Source organism: Cnephaeus nilssonii (assembly GCF_951640355.1).
Source record: "Cnephaeus nilssonii genome assembly, chromosome: 13".
Lineage (NCBI taxonomy): Eukaryota > Metazoa > Chordata > Mammalia > Chiroptera > Vespertilionidae > Cnephaeus > Cnephaeus nilssonii.
The window spans coordinates 71347510-71368295 of NC_137084.1; the positions used below are offsets into that span (position 1 = coordinate 71347510).

Genomic DNA, 20786 nt, shown 5'->3' on the forward strand with positions numbered 1-20786 from the left:
TGTAGAAAACTACAGTGAAAGCCCATGTAGGAGATATAGCTGGAATGAGTGGTTGGTTGTTAATTAAAAAGTCACTTGACTTGGAGAATAATAATAGTAAAATATACATGCAGATTTCAAACATTTTATGTTAACTTACAATAAACTTACCAATATTTCGATGTACAGCCTTTCTTTCTGTGACGGTCCACAGTCTGCCCTGTCTTTTCAGTTTTGGTTTCTTTAAAGTGAAACAAAAGCTTAAAGATATCCAAATTTTTGTTTGTATTTCCAAGATTTTATTATTGAATTGCATCCGTTACAACAGTTTATTAATATGTTCACTTTCATTGAGTCTTTCAACAAAATGCAATTTAGTTTATATAGAAAAAACCCTATTTTTCATACTCAATTTTCATTAGTTTACATAATATTAAATTAAATAATTGCAAAAGAAGTGTAGTCAGCACAGAGAGATTGGGGAACATACACAATTAACTTGTGAGGTATATAGCTCAGTGAGAGGAGAAGTACCTGAACATATTGGAGAGTTGCCTATTATCATAAACATTTAGGGCATGAGTGTGCTCTACAGAAGAAATGGAGCATATGATTGGTTAAATGGATGTTTGTTAAAAGAGCTTTTATTTATATGATGAGCATTGTCTCAGGCAATGTGGGAGATACAAACATATTTCCAGCCTTGATTATTTTCCTCCTCAGAGTTTGGACCTGAGTATGTCCAACTCTAAAAGACATTTTCTCTCCTCTAAATCAAAACTTATTATCTTTCATTTTCAGCCATTTACCACTCACTGTTATTCTTCCATGCAAAACAAAACAAAATTTTGTTATTTCTGGGTTTCCAGCTCTGGCTAAATCTCCACCAGTTGATTAATTTAAAACCTGAGAAATATTCTTGACATGTATTTTGAAGATTATAAATTTTGCTCTCAAGCACTGTTTTAACTATATTCACACCATTTTCTTTTAAAAACAACATTCTAGAGGTATAATTGTCATATTATAAAATAAACTGCACATATTAAATACTTTCTCATTAAATCTTCACTACCCTCAAGACAATGATATATCCCCTATCTCAAAGGTTTTCTCATCTCCCTCTGTTCCTCAACAACTTAGTATTTCCAGAATTTTTAAATACGGGAATCATACAATATTCTATATGGCTTCTTTCATTCAACAAAATTATTTGAGATTCATTTAAAGTTTAAGCTTAATTGTTATCTTTAGTTTTTTCACGAATAATATAAAACTTGAGTACACTTTAACTCTATTGTTCTCTTCTAATTTATATCCTATTGTATATTTGAATTCTCTTAATTTTTAAAGATATTTCTTTGGTTTATATAGTCAATATTTATTTAGACCTATTTACCATCTTCTTTGCTTTTCTTTTTTGTATCTCACACCTTCCGTCTGGGATTATTTTCCTTTTGTATAATGTACAGCATTTAAATCTCCTTCAGTCTAGGTCTTCAGTTGGCTAACTCATTTTTGTTTTTGGTCTGTAAGTGTCTTTATTTCACCTTTATTCTTCAAGGCTATTTTCACAGGATATATAATTTGAGGTTGGCAGTTATTTTCTTTCAGTGCACTATTTTGTATTACATTATTGCCCTTGTCACCTTTGACGGTGGCCTTTATTTCTCTGGCTTCTTTTAATATTGTTTACCTATTGTTTTCCATAGTTTTATTTTGATGTTCTAAGTTATTTTGCATATTTTGATGGGTTTGTTTATTCTGTTTAGGATTTATTGGATTTCTTGAATCAATGGATTGTTTTTTTCCATCAGTTTTGGAAAATTCTCATCCATTATCTCTGTAGATTTTGCCTCTGTCTCATTCTCTCTCTTCATTTACCTTTTCTATGTATATTTTTTCAAATTGTTTATTTAAAATATTTATTGAGTATAATCTACTAGACAGAATCTAACAAGTAAATAAGAATTAAATCTAAAAATAATTTTGTGAAAGTGTTTCAGTCTCTGTAGCCTTATCATAGACAAAGTAAAACTTTAATTTTACTAAAGTGGTTTGTGATGGACTTTTGAGAGTCCATTTTTTGAATGATGGTGGATTTCACTTCACAGGTCCTGCAAACGAAACTACACTGTGATAAATAAGAGCTGATAGCAAGTCTCTTGAGTGCAAACATATGAGCATGATAGTATTATCTCATAGGCATTTAAGTTTAGCTTTATATATATTGAATATTGAGTATTTAGTGGTGGCTAAAGTATCTCCAATTTAGCAGCTTACTTTTCTTTACCAGCTTACTTTTCTGTTACACAATGTTTATTTTGCTCTCTATTGTGCCTTTTGGCAATGTGTTTAGACTCAAAATAAAAGATGCCTTCTCTTTTTATTTAATAACTAGAGGCCCGAAACACGAAATTTTTGCAAGGGCTTTGGCCCTGACCCCTGCCCGCCGCCGCTGTGGCTGGGGGCCTCTGCCGCCGTCACTGAGGCCCCCGCTCACCACTGCTGTGGCTTTGTCCAGAAGGAAGGACATCCGGGAGGATATCCGGTCTAATTAGAAATTATGCTTTTATTATTTTAGATTTACTTGAGCTCAGCCAGATAAAGCAGTTCAAAATCATCTGTTCATTCAGCAGCTAGGACCTAGTTTTGTTGGGCGGAGTTGTGTTTGAAAGGTAGAATTTGCTGACATGTGCTATACAATAGATTTGTTTGTGATGTTTTCTCTTTAAACTTTTAGCCTAATCTAATTTTGCTTGTTTCACATATGCAGTACTATAGACAAGTTCCCAGGTGTGCCCTAAATATGCTCATGCTACCTGATCAACTAGGAAAATTTTCTAGTTTCTTTGGGCTAGTGGTATTTAGCTGCTGCAGTTACTACTTGCTGGATCACTCTTCTGTGTCATCAGGTACCATCACATCTTCATGTTCTAATGTGAGACTTTTTCCCTTTCATGATAAGACTATTAAGGCCTCTACTTTATGAAAGCGCTTCTCACTGCAGAACAAGGGAACAGAGCTTGTTTAGTCATTTCAAACGGGAGGTCTTGTGTCCTATATGTTGATTTCAGGGTGTGTTGCTGCCATTGTCTCCTTCCTTTGAGTTTCACACGATTCCATTTTCAAGAAATTTAGCAAATGGATTCAAGACTCTTGTTTTTGTTACTGTTTTAAAACATACTTTGTTAGAAGTGAGGTAAGGGATATTGGCTTGGTAGTTTTTTATTTTTGTGTTTCTTCAAGGATAGAAACTAAGCAGGCTTGTATGGGACTAGAGGCCCGATGCACGAAGATTCGTGCAAGAACGGGCCTTCCTTCCCCTGGCTGCTGGCACTGCCTTCTCTCTGGTCTGGAGCCGCCTTTCTGCCTTCCCATGCTGCCCAGAGGCCCGGAGCAGCAGGGGTGGTGTGGAATGCAAGCGTCCTGCCCCGCCCCCAGCTGCTCGGCTCCTGTGTATGCAAATCAATCTGCCAGCTTTGTTGGGTTAATTTGCATACTCACTCCTGATTGGCTGGTGGGTGTTGCAAAGGTATGGTTAATTTGCATCTTACTCTTTTATTAATGTAGATGTCTGTCCTTTTAAATAGTCTGAGCTCCTATTTGTTTGAGCTCCCCCAAAGTTAACATACGGTTTTTAATAAGTGTTCAAAAGAATGAGCTTCTTACAATTAAACAGTTGAATCTTTAAGCCCATCTAAAGAAGAAACAAAAATAAACCACCAAAACCACAGATGTTCAGTAAAGTAAATTAAGCTTTTATTTAATTTGGCCATATTTTGCTATCATATTAAGTACTAGAGGCCCGGTCATGAAAATTCATGCACTGGAGCGGGGGGGTCCCCCTCAGCCCAGCCTGCCTCTCAAAGTCTGGGAGCCCTCAGGGGTGGGAAGCAACCCGGCGATCAGGGGAAGGTGATGCCCCCATCACACCTCTGCTGCTGCCACTGCCGGCAGCGCAAGCCTCAGGCGCCCCTGGTTACCTGAGCCTCGGACGGCCCTGGGTGGCTGGGCAGCCACCATCCAAGGCTTGCCTGCGCTTCGGGCCGGCCCTGGACGGCTGGGTAGCCGACATCTGAGGCTTGCTTGCGCCTCGGGCATCGACTAAGCAGCCACCCTCTGAGGCGGCTTGGCTGTGCCTTGGGCCAGCCCTAGGCAGTGGGCAACCGACATCTGAGGCTTGCCTCTGCCTCGGGCTGACTCTGGGCAGCTGGAGGCCTGAGGAGACTGGGGATTCTGGAGGCAGGTGCCCCGGCGGGGATGAGAAGACTGGGCACTGCCATTTTGTGGCTGTGGGTGCCGCCATCTTTGAGGGCGTGGCAGTGAATTAGCATATTCCCTCCTTAATTAGCACTTTCCCTCTCTATTAGATAGGATAGGTAGATTTAAGGGTTACTGGCATTAGCCATTGGTCTCTAAGGTATCCTAGGCAAAATTTATATTAATTCCTCTTGGAAAAATATGGCATACCAGCAAGCTTCTCTTCCAGCTACTTGTCAACTTAGCAAAGTGTGCTTCTAGGAGTATCATCTTTTGTAGAGGAAAAAAAACTATACTTGTTTTACTAAAAATGTTCAAAGTTCCTCTTCTCCCACACAATAGACTAATTATCTCATGACATGATAGGATTCTACATTTGTAAACCCAGAGAAAGTATATAAACAGACATTGTTCACATTGCTGTATTTCTTCTTAAATGTTGTGTAGCTTCACTCTTGTGTCCTTGCATTTGTGAATCTGTCTCCCTTTTTCCTTCTTTCTTTTCCCACTTTTTCAAACATAGTAGACATGGCCATGATGAGGTATGTGGAATCACTTGTTTGCTTTTTAAAATAAATTCATTTCATTTGAGACCAGTGAAAGTATTAGTGTAACAGCAAATTATTTATATTTGGCAGGCTATGGGAAACAGGTAGACACTGTCTATTCTGCTAAATTCTTAGCTATGAAATGTTTTCTGCATTATTGTCACTTCTGTCCTCTCAGCTTTCATCATTCTCTATGAATCACATACCATTCTTCTCATTATATGGTCTCTTGCCTATATCCTCTTTGGGATTTCAAAAGGTTAGTGATCGCAGCCTACTTCTAACCAAAAAGGTTCAGGATTAAGTTTGTCTTCTTTCTCAGAAGTGTTCCTAGGAGCAATACATTCTTTGATTCCCTGTTCGGCCAACATGGAGATTATTTGTTATGAATCTTATCTTTATTTGAGTGATAGAGTGATAGCTGTGTCTGGGGCTTTGTTCTATTGTATTTTGGATGTGTAAAGGTTTTATAAGATCAGAATGTCTGGGTTTTATGTTTGTTTGCTTTGAACTTGAACATTATCCTCAGTCATGCCCCATGAACTTTCTGTAAACTTGATCTTTATTGACTCTGTCACCCCAGAAAATAAAGAAAATAGGTAAAGCCAAAACGAATAATTGGAAAAAACTCCTGTGGAGCAGGGCAGCACATGGCGGAATGAGTCAGCAGTTGCAGCAGAGCATTACCGACTGTGAATCTTTAGTGAATTTTCTTTCAATCTTCTTTTTTGTTTTGTTTATTTTTTCGCTATCATTATTTAAGATACAGATACTTTAAGTATGATGATACTGATAATTCTTTATTTTTGTGATGGGATGTTTTAAGAAAACTTTCATAGAAAATATACATGTAATTTCATAAGTAAAACTTATTTTCTAAATTAAAAATTATACTCTCACATTATATAGCTGTGAGATAATAGAAAAAATATATATTAGTCTTTGCCCAGGTTCTTGGCACAGATCTTCTAAAACCATATGATTTCCTAAGTGATTAGAGCCTAGGAGCATCATTTGTTCTAATATTTTTGTCCTTCACTCCGGTTCCTAACACGGAATTCCTAAGTCCCCTTGAATTTCCTGGGTAACAGCAATGTCCTTTTTGTAATGAAATGACTCTTGTTGGGCTTCTGGCTGGCAGCTGGTAACCAGAAAATCCAAGCAGTGATTAGCAGCTTAGAATTTTCAGCCCTGCCCTCATTTTTCAGATAGGGAAGAGGGGCTGGAAATGGAGCTAATAATTGGTTAACGTGATGAAGCCTCCACAAACATCCCAATAGTATAGGGTTTGGAGAGCTTCCAGGTGGATGACCACTTGGAGGAGCTGGGAGAGTGGTGTGCTCAGAGCAGCATGGAACCTCTGTGCTCCTTCCCACATACCTTGCCCTGTGCACCTCGTCCATCTGGATGTTTATTTTATCCATTGTGGTATCCTGTCGGTAAACTGGTAAACGGTAAGTAAAGTGCTTCCAAATTAATTAGTGTCGTGTTCACACTTCCGTGTCAGTTCTGATCATTTATTGAAATTGAGATTTTCCTATTTTGAAATCACTACTCTCTGTTGATAGGAGAGAATGTATTTGAATTTAACAAATATGTAGGTATGGTGTATCTGCAAAACATGTTGACTATTAATTAGCCAAAAACTGTAATCTCTACGTGGGCAGAAAACATGTCTCTTATTCACTATTGCAGCCTTTGATGCCTCACACAATATATACAGACAGCATGGGCAAAAGTAGGTTTACAGTTGTAATACAAATAAATAATACAATAATTAAGAAATAATAATACAAGAATAAACTCTGTGTTTCACATATTCACAACTCTAAGCCTACTTTTGCCCTGTATTTGTATACTTAATGAATTAGAGTCTAGTCTTTCAGAATATTTTTCTCATCAACAATTTTCATCCCTTTAAGCTACAAACAAATATCTTTCATAAAATAATTAATAAATATGCTCATTATTCTTTCCTATGTGTGGACCTCAGCATCTATTCAGAAAATTGAGACCTATATATATTGATTTAAAAATGGGCCATGGGCCCTGATTGGTGTGGCTTAGTTAGCTGGGCATTGTCCTGTGCATTGAGAGGTTGCTGGTTTGATTCCCGGTCAGGATACATGCCCCCTTTGGAGCTCATTCCCTAGTAGAGATGAGGTGTGCAGGAGGCAGCCAATTGATGTTCCATTCTCACATCAGTGTTTCTTTTCTCCCTTCCTCTCTCTAAAAATCAATAAATTATTCTTTTAAAAAATGATTTAAAAAATTGGGCCACATTTGATTTTTATTCCCAACTTTTCATTATGAAAATTTTCATACAGAATATATCTACCACCGGGATCCTACACTTAACATTTTAACATTTATGCTTTATCAAATATCTGTCCTAGCAATATTTATCTTCTTTTGTTCATACACTTGGGCAAGTTGCAGGCATCAGTATAAACTTTAGACTTCAGCTACAACATTTATAAATAGAATGCTGTTAGAGTAAGACTATTTGTGGTAATTTGGAACAGATAATGGTTGGAAAATTAAAGTGTATCATCTTGCTTTCTTCTCTTTTTAAAAAAATTTATTTATATTGTTGAAAATATTACAGATGTCCCCTTTTTCTCCCCACTGACCTCCTCCTCCCCTTGGAAGGTCAGATAAGAAAAGTGTAAACCAGCTTAGACCTGTATAATTCTTTATATTTCAAAAAAATTCATGTGCATTATCTAATTTGATACAGCATTATTATTATTATTAACTAGAGGCCCAATGCACAAAATTCGTGCAAGGGCTTGGCCCTCACAGCCGCAGTGGCTTGCCTCGGCCCTCGCAGCCCCAGCTTCGTCAGGAATGTCATTGGAAGGTCGTTCAGCTGCCAGGTCTAATTAGCATATTACACTTTTATTATTATAGATGCTAGCTAACTGTTATTGAATGCTTACTTCATGCAAGGTATTGTGTTATGTTTGCCTTTAACAAAAGTACTGTGCTAAATTCTCTTCATCCCACTGATATTTTTCAAATGGATTGATTTATTCACTTAATAACATATTTATACCCTGTGGCATGCCTTTTAAAATTACAGTTATCAGCTGCTGCTATATTTAGACTGAATTTGTTTGGTGTTGGGTGCTGAGACAAAACATTTCTTGAGTATTGTCTCTTTATAAGTTGCTATTCATAATAATACTTGAGCACACCTGTGAAGAGTGATTGAAAATGTTCATGTGTTCTTTGATTATCTCTTGTAAATTAGCCTCTAATATTCAAAATGGTGCATGACTTTAAGGGCAAAATGGATTATATGAGAATCTGTAACTATTACTGATTTCTCCTTGGATTATTAATTATTATAATTCTATTAATAATGGTCACTAAAAGTAATAATGGCCAGTATTTTTTGTATTTACTGTATGCCAGTATATTTATATTTATATTATTATATATTTAATTTATTCTATAATTTATTAAAAATTGAGGCACAGAGGGATTAAAGGGCTTGCTTGTCCCTTCGGTCACCTGGTTAGTAAATGGAAGAACCAGGGTATGAAGGTTCAGCTCCACAGTCGTTGCATTGCACCACTTAGCCTAGTGTTTTGTGTAGTATGTATGGTCCTCGGACCACCTGCATCATAATTTCCTGGGGTGCTTGCTAGAAATGCCAACTCCTGAGCCTCTCACCCTAGACCTGCTGAGTGTCTCTATGGACGAAGTATGTTTTTTAGTCATTCAGTTGAGTTTTATGTGCACCAAAGTTTGAGTGCACATAAATTCTCTAAGCATTGTCACGTTTTAATCTCTGTTAGCCTAGAAAGATAGTCAGAATCAGTGAATCATTCTTCTCCTTGGAGTGCATCTTGGGGTTAATCTTTATGCTTTTTCCTTTACTTCAAGATCGTCATGGATTTTAAGCACCCAGATGGTGTCACAGTGCCAGTCATGTTGCCTCGTCGGAGTTTGCTGGTGATGACAGGAGAATCTAGATACCTTTGGACCCATGGGTACGTATTGAAATGACCTTGACCACAGATACCCTTTGCTTTGTGAGAGTTCTCATTCTTTCCTGTGAGCCACCAGAACCATGCCCCAGGCCTGCGCATTGAGTCCTCTGGGTTTAAAACTTTTTAAATCGCTTTTTATAATATTAACCTTTTCTTTGAAAAGAATTAAAATTTAAAGAAAATTGCAAGCCTAGTCCTGTGAACTATCTTCACCTTTCACCTAGATTTATCAAATGTGAACATTTTGCCATGTGTTTTGTTTGTCTCTCACATGTTATCATTATTATTACTGTTGCTGAATCTTATGAAGGAAAGTTACTTCATTGCATATTTCCTAAGAGCAGGACATTTTCTGTATCAGAGGTTGACAGACTATGGTTTATAGGCCAAATTCAGACCTTAGTCTGTTTTTATACAGCTCTGTCCTAGTAGCTAACAACAGCTTTTACATTTTAAAGGGTTGTAATTAACCAAAACAGAAACAAAGAATATGCAACAGAAAATGTATGTGGACCTCTGTGCCTAAAATATTTACTGTCTGGCCCTGTTACAGGAAAAGTTTGCTAACCCCTGTTCTATAAAACTGCAGTGCAATCTTCAAATTCAGGAAATTCAATATTGATAAAAATACTCTTAGGCAATCAATTTTTAACTTTTGCTAGTTGTACTTTATAGTCACAGACAAACCAGAGCCTATCAGGAGTTAAAACCAGATTTTACTCAGACACTATTGCAACATGAGAGAAGAGAACTGGACTCAAATCTAAATACAACAAGGAAGAGTGGGGTTTATAGCCAGGAAGCCCAGGGTTGGGGATGGGGCTTGGTGGATGGAAGGGGGGATTCTGTCCAAATAACCATAGGATTCGTGCTGAAGGCAAGTCAGGGTGACCAGTTAGTGGGGGGTAATGGGAAATGAGGACATTGGCCAGACATCAAGGATGATCAGCCATCAAAGATGGGGGATTCTGGCTAAAACGACTTAGCAGGAATCTCGTTAAAATTGGGCTCTTGGAGGACATGCCCAAATATGGAGCCTAGTCAGGCTCAGAGGAGTCTGATTAAATTTTGGTCAAGCAGAGAATCATTGTTGGCAGTGCATAGTTAGTTTTCCCTCTCTTCTAGGATTCTGTCCATGATCCTGCATTACCTTTGGTTGGTTGTCAGTTCTCTAATTTGAAATAATTCCTCAACTGTTCTTTGTCTCTCATGACATTGACACTTTTAAGGAGGCCAGTGTTTTTTAGAATGCCCTGAGTTTGAGTTTATTTGATTGAATCTAATCCGAAAGAAATGGATTATGCACTTTTGGCAGAAATGCATCTTAAGCCTTTTGAGAAGGAAGCATCGCACTGCTAAAATTTACATATACTTTATTTTCGTTTTAAAATCTTTATTGTTGAAAGTATTACAGATGTCCCTTTATTTTCCAGAATAATAAAATAAAAATTTTCCCACCCCACCCCAGGCCTTCCCCATCCTATTGTCTGTGACCATAGGTAATGCATATATGCACATAGGTTATTTGGTTAACCTCTTCCCGCCCTCCCCTCCCCACTTCCCTGTGAGATTTGTCAGTCTGTTCCATGTTTCCATGCCTCTGGTTCTATTTTATTTTGTTCATTAGATTCCTTGTTTGTTTATTTTGATTTTTAGATTCAACTGTTGATAGATATGTATTTATTGCCATTTTATTGTTGATATATTTGATCTTTTTTCTTCTTCTTACTAGCTGCTTTTCTCTTGCTGCTGTAAATACTGCTGAATTCTCTGCTTATAACCTGATGTATTTATAAGAATTCTGGGAAATGAGCATGTAAATGAATTTGTAAACTGTCCTAAATGTGAACCATAAAAACAAATTTTGTGCACTGAGGCTTGTGCATCTGCCTCACTCTTTTTCATGGCCATTTAAAGGAGAATATATATATTTTCTCTTTTTAGGATCAAGCATAGTAACATTTAAACTTAAGAATAATGGTATTATAGCAAATACAAAATAACCAATTATTTTTTTTAGGCCTATGTTTTGAAAATATTTTAGTTTATTCTGGGTAATGGTACAGATTAGTTTTCCTAAACCTCATTTTGATCACATTATTCTCCTGTTTAAAGCATGTTGTGAGTGGTATCTCTATAAGATTGAATTGCAGGTAATATTTATTTTTAAATCTCTCACTTGAATCAAAATTCTCTACATTAGTTTCAGGGGGTAAAAACCCTCAGTATTCCATTGATACTCAATGCCTGTAATGTGAGTGTGTAAGCATGTGTGTGTGTGTGTGTGTGTGTGTAAGAAGAGAGCAAGGAGGAGGAGGAGTGTAAGGGGAATGGGGCATAGATAGAGAGATAGGAACAGAGAGCGACTGACCATACAAATGATATACCAATTATTGAGCTCTTCACCAGAGTCTCTGTGTGGAAGGGAGAATAAATTGTAAACACATTTAATACACTTAAAAATACAGGGTGGGGCAAAAGAAGTTTTCCTGTTGTGAGTATACGAAACAGTTTATTCTTGTAGTATTATTTATTAATTATTGTGTTATTTTCCATATAAACAACTGTAAACATACTTTTGCCTCACCTTGTATGTATGAACTAAAGGAAATAAATTTTGATAAGAATATTTTTATCTCGCCCTAGCCACTTGGCTCAGTGGATAGAGCATCGGCCTGCAGACTGAGGGTCGCAGGTTCGAATCCGGTGAAGGGCATATGCCTGGGTTGCAGGCTCGATCCTCAGTAGGGGCCATGTAGGAGGCAGCCGATCAATGATTCTCTCTCATCATTGATGTTTCTATCTCTCTCCCTCTTCCTTCCTCTCTGAAATCAAGAAAAATATTTTTAAAAAGAATATTTTTATCTCTGTACTATAAAAAACACTAGAAAGCACTGTTGATGGATATGAATTGAAGAACGTTGGTTAACATGGCCCTGTAATATTCCAAACACTTTTAATTTGATCTAGTTCTAGTTTAGATTTCTAGCCGCTGTGCCCTAAATCAAAGGTGGAAAACGGGAAACGCATGGGTCAGATGCAGCAGTCAGACTTTTTGGCAGGGGCAGTGGTGGTCCACGTGGAGCATTTGTAAAAAATTGCCTACATGTAAAAATCAGGAACAGTTACATAAAAATCTGAATGTCTTGCTCCTTTTGAAAATTGGGAAGGTCTGACAACATGGCCACAGTATCATTGGGCAGCAGTAGCCAAGACTATCTATGGCCGTCTTTGATGAGGCCAACATTTTCAAGTTCTCTACAGTTCCTACCACTTTCTGTGACTCCTGAACTAAGGCTCAGTATAATTTGTCACTTATCACTGTGCTTGTACTATTGTTTTTCTCTTATGACAGAGTTAAATGGAAAATTAAATATTTCTTGAACTCATGTTGGTATTAAAAGTAGGAAAAGAAAAGCTAGAATGAGCGGGATTGTGTATTTTAAGAAAAAAAGAACACTTTGTTTTTTTTAAATGAAGACTATCCCTATGTGTTTAATGGCAAACAATGTATTTCTAAATAGATCAATCTGCTTCACTCATTTATGTTATTTGACTGGCCTTGGGAGGCATTATTTCATGAATTTGAGTTATTTTTGGAGCATTTTCTTTGTGTGAGGTATTGTTGTAAAAGCTTTACATACATTAACTCATTTAACTCACAGAGTAGAAAGTTTCTTCCATGACTTGTCCCCATTTTTAAAGGAAATTGGTGCATAAAGAGGTTACATAACTTGTACAAAGTCACAAACCAGTAAGTGGCAGAACCAAGATTGGAGGCCAGGCAGTCTGGCTTCAGAGTCTTTCCTCTTAACCATGTTATAGCTATCCTCATTTGCTCCCTTTCCTCTGAATTTATATGTGCCTCTAGCCTTCATACTTTTGACAGCTCTTAATGCAGTAAATTTCCTTTTTCTTTCCATTTACTTTTTTAAAGATACTATACAGCTCAACTTTTACTTTCTTTTTAATTTATAAAACTTTTTCTGACTACATTAGCCTGAAATAATTTCTCCTGTTTCTTAACTCCTAAGACTAATTTCTCATACAATGTCTTTTATGTGAAACTGTCATTTAATTTATAAAAAATGTTTTTATCTATTTTATATTTTCCTAACTAGATTATAATTTGAGTGCAGGGAGGAATAAAAGATGTTCAGAGATGTGTAAAGAATTCGTTATTATTATTATTGTTATTTTAATGTATTTATTGATTTCAGAGAGGAAGGGAAAGGGAGAGAGAAACAATGATGAGAGAGAATCATTGATGAGAGAGAATTATTGATCGGCTGCCTTCTGCACACCTCCTACTGGGGATCTAGCCCGCAGCCCGAGCATGTGCCCTGACTGGGAATCAAACTGTGACCTCCTGGTTCATAGGTCGATGTTCAACCACTGAGCCAAGCCCACTGGGCAAGAATTCATTATTCTCAACATGGATTTACCTATTCCTAAACATCTGAGATTGGTGTCAAAGTAGTTTCATACAGCTTGACCTTTAACTCTAGGCAAGTGAAATAATTGACTTCAGAGAACCATCATAGAGAACTAGTCCCAAAGAGAGAAATTTGTTTGGTAATAAGAGGTTCAAGATACTCATTGTTCTGAAATATCTTTACTTTGTTCAGCACTGTAGTATTAATCATTTTAAGCTATCAAGCATATAATTTCAGACAATAATTGCTTGATTTTACTTCTTAAAAAATTACTTTAGTGCAAGTTCTTTTTAAAAAGCCATTCTCACAACTTGTTTCATGAGGTCGGCATTACCCTGACACCAAACATGTCAGGGACATTACAACAACAAAAAATTGTAGACCAGTTTCTCTCAGAGAGGCAGAAATTATTTAACAAAATATTAGAAATGCAGTCCTATGATATATGGAAAATATATCAAGCCTGAGTGGAGGTTATCCCAGGATTGCAATATTGCTTTAACAACTGGAAACCAAACAATGTAATTCACCACATTAAAAAGAACAAAGGAGAAAAATATATAATCATCTTGATTGATGCAGAAAATGTTTTGACAGAACTCAGCATCCTTCATGATAGAAAGTTGGCAGACTAGGATAAGAAGGAAACTTCTTCAATCTGATAAAAGGGCGTGAAAAACCCACAGCTAACATCAGACTTCATGGTGCAATATTGAATGCTTTTTCCTAAAATATTGAAGTGAACAGGAATGTCTGCTGTCACCACTTCTATTTAATATTATGTTGGATGTCTTAGCCAGCATAAGTCAAGAAAAAGAAATAAAAGTAATATGGATTTGAAAGGAAGAAGTAAAACTCTTCATGATTATCTATAATAATAAAAGCATAATATGCTAATTAGACCGGTCAGCCGAACGACCTTCCGGACATCCTTTCGGACAAAGCTTCCATGGCGGGGGCCAAGGTAGAGGTGGTTAGGGCAGGCAGAAGTGGTTAGGGGTGATGAGGCAGGCAGGCGAGTGGTTAGGGGTGATCAGGCAGGCAGGCAGGCAGGCAGGCAGAGTGGTTAGGGGCGATCAGGCAGGCAGGTGAGCAGTTAGGGGTGATGAGGCAGGCAGGCAGAGTGGTTAGGGGCGATCAGACAGGTAGGCAGGCGAGTGGTCCCTAATTGCGAGAGGGTGCAGGCCGGGCTGAGGTACCCCCACCCTCCGTGCACAAATTTTGTGCACTGGGCCTCTAGTAGGTATAGGAAATCTACAAAACAAGTGCTAGAACTAATAAGTGAACATAGCATGGTGGTGGTATACAAGGTCAATATTCAACACTTAATTTTTTGGAAAATGAAAAAAATGCTTTTTAAAATAACATCAAGACCTGTAAAATACTTCTTTTCACTACTCTGAATTAATTAGGTAGTTGTGGCGTGGTTTAAAAACTATCAGCCTGGGAATTCTGAGTCTTAAAATGAGAATTAACTCTCACACAAACACACACATATAACATTTTATTAGTTTCAGATACACAACATAATGATTATTTCTGTGTGTGTATTGTGAAATGACCATCACAGTAAGTCTATTTAATACCACCAGATACAGGTTTTTTTTCTTGTGATGAGAACTTTTAAGATTTATTTTCTTAGCAACATTCAAATATACAATACAGTATTATCCTATATAATAAAAGCCCAGCGACTGAAATGGCAGAACGGCCAGAACAACCGCGACTCCTAATCTCTAGTGCAGGACAATGTCAGACACTGTTTGTGACTGGCCCTGATTACCCTTTTAGGAGCTCTCAGCAATCCACGGCTTGTGGCTCCCTCTGCCGGGGCTGGGTGCCTTTGGGAAAGGCCAAGATGTGCACCAGTGTCTGCCTTTCCTAGCCCAGACCCAGAAGGAGATCAGGCAAGGACTCCGGAGATCCATCTCTCCCTGCAGACTGATTCTTTCTTTTTCTTTTCTTTTTTTTTTTCTTCCCCAGTTTTGATTAGCCTCAGGCTATCAACTACAGGGTGGGATGAGTTTTCCAACAGGATGGGGCAATTGCTTTCCCCCCCAGTCTAAAGCTGCCTGGATGGTAAAGGTCTGCTGGAGAAATATGCCCTCTGCCCTGTGAGGGAATGACTCGGCAAAGGAAACTGGGGTGGCTGCCTTTCTAACCAGCCCTCAATTCTGGGTTTTGCTCACACAGCTCTAGTCCACTCTGCTCTCCCTCTGCTAGAGCCCAAGATGAGTGACTGCACATGTAATTTTGTGCATTGGCCCTTTAAGAGGGTGCCTGCATTACCAGCTGTCTCTCCCTGGCAGACAGCAACTCTGTTGCTTTTCACAGCCAGATGTTATTGGGCACCTTTCTCAGTTCTGGTGCTCTGGGCTGGGGAGCCCAGCTTGAGGTTTAGACCCCAGAGTTCTCAGTGGGAGGCCCCCACAGCTGAGATATCCCTCTGGAACTTCAGCTGCTGTGTGAGCCTGGCCAGCCCTTTCATGCTTCTACACTTCCTACTAGTCCCTATGCAGTCTCCACTTTCCATCCCTGGTTATCATGGTTCTCTCCAGCTAGTCCTCAGTTGATTATTCAGAGTGGTTTTTCTATATTTTAGTTGTAATTCCAGTTTGGTCCAGGGAGAGTGACCAGTGTAGCTTCCACTTACTCCACCACCATTTTGGAACTTATTTTTATTTTTTTAAACCTCACCCAAGGATATGTTTTTTATTGATTTTAGAGAGAGATGAAGGGAAAGAGAGAAAGAAAGAAACATCAGTGAGAGAGAAACATTGATAGATTGCCTTCCATACATGCCCTGACCAGGGATCGAACCTGCAACCTGGATATGTGTCCTGACTGAGAAATGAACTCATGACCCTTCTGTGCATGATACAATGCTCTAACCAACTGAGCCACACCAGCCAAGGCTGTACATTCTTTTAATATGATTACCTTGAAGATAACCTCTTAAAAGACATAGACTTCTATTTCTTTGTTTTTTCTAATTCTGCTTAACAATTCAGGGAATCCACAGATATTTGCAATACATTCTTCTAGATTTTCCTTAATGTTTTTAAAGGACCTGAAATGTTTTTATGAATGCCGTGTTAAATAAATTATTTCGACTGTTGTTTTTAGAATAACACCAAGAAAATTTGATACTGTTCAAGCATCCAAGGGTCACAAAAGTGGAATTATCACTGGTGATGTTGGAGACTTAACTTTAAGCAAGAGGGGAATACGGACATCATTTACATTTAGGAAAGTGAGACAAACACCTTGTGACTGTAGTAAGTATATAATTTTGATTTTATTGTAAAATGGAATAAATCTAGTATGAAAATTTCTTAAAGTCCAAACAGAGCCAAGGAGAGCTTTGCTTTAACCTTATTAATGGCATTTCCAACATTTTGCTTACTATTTACATACATTTTTAAATATAAAATATATTTACATATATTTTTCTTGACCACCCTCATTAAAATGAGTTTATATTCTTTGAACATAGGGACTCCACCTAATTCATGTTTATTTTGTACAAATAGTACTTGAGCATAGTTGGATGCCAAATAAATATTTTTTATTGAAGTCACAGTTAAGCGTGCTACAATTATAGCACATTAAAATACCATAAAATTAGGTTTTGTTGGAAACAGCTTGTGAAGCTTTTAAATTACTCCTCATCAATCCAAAGGGGAAATTGGATATGAGAAATTGGAGATAACTAGGAGGACGAACAGTGGTTTATGTCAATTTGGAGATCTATTAAGAATAAAAGAAGTACTCAAAAAGCCCGGCCAGCATGGCTCACTGGTTGAGCATCGACCTAGGAACCAGGAGGTCACAGTCCGATTCCTGGTCAGGGCACATGCCCAGGTTGCAGGTTCCATCCCCAGTGGGGAGTGTGCAGGAGGCCTCCAATCAGTGATTCTCTCTCATCATTGATGTTTCTATCTCTCTCCCTCTCCTTTCCTCTCTGAAATCAATAAAAACATATTTTTTTAAAAAAGTACTCAAAAACTTTGTCAAGAGGATGCTATTTTGAGCTGTCTTTATAAGTATGCCATGACCTATATTTCTTAGAGTCAATAGCTAAACACCTTTTCCATTTTATAAATAATTTTTTAATGACAGTGATGTAAGATCTTATTTATATCCTTCGGGTTTTAATTATGGGAGTTATCTAGGATTTGCTTTTGGATCTAGTCATAATCTTAAAAACATTTAAATTGAAAAACCTTTATTATAACTACAAGTTTCCTGTTAGAAAACTTGAGATGTCTACTATGGCACTTGTTCTAAAGGAACTTGAAGTCTAGTTAGACAGACAAGCTAGTTTTCTTATGCAAATGTTTCTTTGTTGTGGGCATTAATTCAATGTAAGGGATCCTATAAAAAGTTCTGATTGTATAGTCAGTTCACAGATTTTTTTTTAAAGTTCAAGGCCATCTTTTGGATACTTTTTGGTACAAATTTATAGATTTTTAAAGATAAGGGTTGCTATTCCCTTTTGACAACTTAGATCTTCATAATTTCCAAGAGAGTAAAATTTTACTAAGACCAATTTAGAATAACTATAATGTATATTGTAGAGTGATTGCAATTCTGATGTAACCAACACAATGTAACCTATCTGTTTCCACATATATGTTTTGGAGTCCTCAAGCCTTCTGGGGCCACCCTTTTCTTAAATGTCCACTTAAAATGTTTAGAGCTTCACTTTACACATTGGTAAGGACTAGATGCTCCCATCCCCATTTTAGGCTTTCTCAAGGTTTGGCATATGCTAGTTATATCAAGGGAAGATTTCTAAAGCCATCAGTGCTGTAGTCCAATGCTATTTCTAATTATTGTCTTAGTCTTGTCTCCTTCTTTCACTCTCTAGAATACTACTCTTAAAAAGATGAGTATCACAAACTTTGGCTGAAGACAAAGGAGAATTATATCATAGTACAGAATGGGCAAGGATTTAAAATGAGTATTAGACTATTGCAGAGGACAGGAGACAACTTCAAAATTAATTTGAGACATTATATCCTAAATTTCCTCTGTCACGTCCTCTTCTTGGTTTTGCTCATTCTATTGAAGAAGGCGATTCTATTGAAGAAGTGTAGTCATTTAGAATATGGACTCTATAGAGTCTCCACTGCCTGGGTTCAAATCCTGGCTCTATGACCTACTGTCTTTGTCACTTTGGGATTATTATTTAACATTCTGTGCTTCAGCTTCTCATCTATAAAATGGGTGTAATAGTACCTATTTTATAGTGTGAAAATTGAGACGAGACATATATAAACTGCTTCAGATAGTGTTTATTAAATATTTGTGATTATTACCTAATGGCATTTTGCTTCTAGATTTCATTCTTCTAAGAGTCTTAGTGCCCCCAGAACTCCTATCACTTTCACCCTAAATCTTGTTAATGTAGCTAAATATCTTCTGCTTAGGCCTGGCCCATCAAGATGCTTTCCTGAATGAGGACCCTCAATCCAAAGGTGAAATAGGCATCTTCATTTTAAGACATGCAGAATTGCAGTCATGTCTTGTTGCAAATGGGTTTTCTTCCTTGTTTTTTAACTGATAAATCAGAGGCTTCTTATCCCTTGTCACCAAATTTGAACTGATTTGCTTTTTTCTTTTAAGGAAGCATAAAAATCTTATGAATCATTTGGATAAAAAGAAACGGTTTATATTACCTTATTTTTTCATTAGGTTACCCTTTGGTCTGTGACAGCCAAATGAAGGAACCTCCTCCATCATTTCCAGAGAGTGATAAAGAAGCCTCGCAGTTGGAGCAAAAATATGTCCATCAAGTGTATGAAGAGATCGCTGGGCACTTCAGCAGCACGAGACATACTCCTTGGCCACACATTGTGGAGTTTTTGAAAGCCTTGCCAAGTGGTTCCTTAGTGGCCGATGTTGGATGTGGAAATGGAAAGTATCTTGGCGTAAATAAGGAGTTATATATGGCAAGTAATTGTTGCTTCTGGCTTTCTTTCCACTTTATTTGTAAGGATATTATCACCTTCTTCCCCGTGATACAATGATTTTTTTTTAGGTTGCAGAAAAATTATAACCAGTCCTCACAGAGAAGAGTATACATGAGTATTTGCAACAATGCTCTGGTGCAGGGAGAACTTCCTACTTCATGTATTCCTTTCTGTCTATTGTTCCTGGAGCCTGCTTGTCTGTTTGTAGTTCTCATTTTTATTTTACCAGAAATTGAATTGTTTATGATAAAAGGGAATCTTGTTTATTTTTTAATCCTCACCTGAGGATATTTTTCCCATTGATATTTAGAGAGTGGAAGGTAGGAAAGAGGGGGTGGAGAAGAGGGGTGAGAGAGAGAGTGAGAGACAGAGATCAATTGGTTACCTCCTGCAAGAGAGATGCATTGATTGGTTGCCTCCCACATGTGCCCCAATTGGGGCTCGAACCTGCAACTGAGGTATGTGACCTTGTCCAGGGATTGAACCCGCCTGAGGGTGGACACTGACCACAAAACCAAATCAACCAGGGCATGAAGCCTGCTTTTTTAAGCTGCTGAGGCTTCAACTTGGATGTAGCCATAATACCTGAGTATTTTGAACAGCCATCTTCAAATGTGAAAATATGTGCATTTGATATTCAGGGGATGTGACCTGAGACAGTCATTCTGGGTATTCAAATGTAGGATAATCATAGAATCGAAAAAATTACAAATTTACTTTATATATAACTAGAGGCCCATTGCACGATATTCGTGCAAGAATAGGCCTTCTTTCCCGGGGCTTCACTCCCAGCCGCCCGGGAGCTATCAAGTCCCCGCTCCCTGGCCACCAGGGAGGCAACATGTCCCCACTCCCAGCCCGCCTGGGAGCCGGCAAGTCCCCGTTCCCTGGCCACCCAGGAGCCGGCATGTCCCCGCTCCCGGCCCGCCCGGAGCCTGCAAGTCTGGGGAAGCCAGCAAGTCCTCCCTTCTGTCCGAAGCACGGCTCCAGTAGTTCCCTCTGCCACCCCCCTTCCCCTCATAGCAGGTATCATGCCTCTCCCGGCTGCTCCACGCCTGCGTATACAAATTAACCTCCATCTTTGTTGGGTTAATTTGCATACTCACTCTGATTGGCTGTGGGCGTAGCGAAGTGATGGTTAATTTGCATGTTTCTCTTTTATTAGGTAAGATTTCTTTAACAATGCATTTTTAAAATACCAGGTTGGGCTTTCATGGAAATAGTTTGATGAACTGCTTTCCATTTCTGTAAGAAGTATATGTGTTGAATTTGTTCTTATCTGATCTCAACCATGCCTGAGCTTACTTACTCTTCTCTTTAATTCAAAATTTTTACATTCTGACTAAGAACCATTTCTTTTTTAGACTTCCTCAGTTACCCTTCATTTCTATCTAACTAACTTTTGGCTTTATTTTCAGAGATAAATTTTATAAGCAAAGATTTTATACTTTCAAGGCACTTACTCCCTTTATAGTAGCACCCATAATAGATGAGATGTCTGTAATCCGCCTCATCCTCTAAGTGATTTTTTCTGTGCATTGATCTCAAAACACATTCAGTCCAAATGTGTTTCTTAGACAG

The 20786-nt window shown here is 37.9% G+C and overlaps 1 protein-coding gene across 2 annotated transcripts in view; it reads left to right on the plus strand.

Annotated features, from left to right (window-relative positions):
• The window catches only part of ALKBH8 (alkB homolog 8, tRNA methyltransferase), a 64617-nt gene that overhangs the window by 34563 nt on the left and 9268 nt on the right, over positions 1-20786 (plus strand). For both annotated transcript variants that reach the window (XM_079787353.1, XM_079787354.1), the window contains 3 exons: positions 8685-8791; positions 16354-16505; positions 18928-19184. In XM_079787353.1, coding sequence (XP_079643479.1) covers positions 8685-8791; positions 16354-16505; positions 18928-19184 — 516 coding nt within the window. The remainder of the gene's footprint in view (positions 1-8684; positions 8792-16353; positions 16506-18927; positions 19185-20786) is intronic.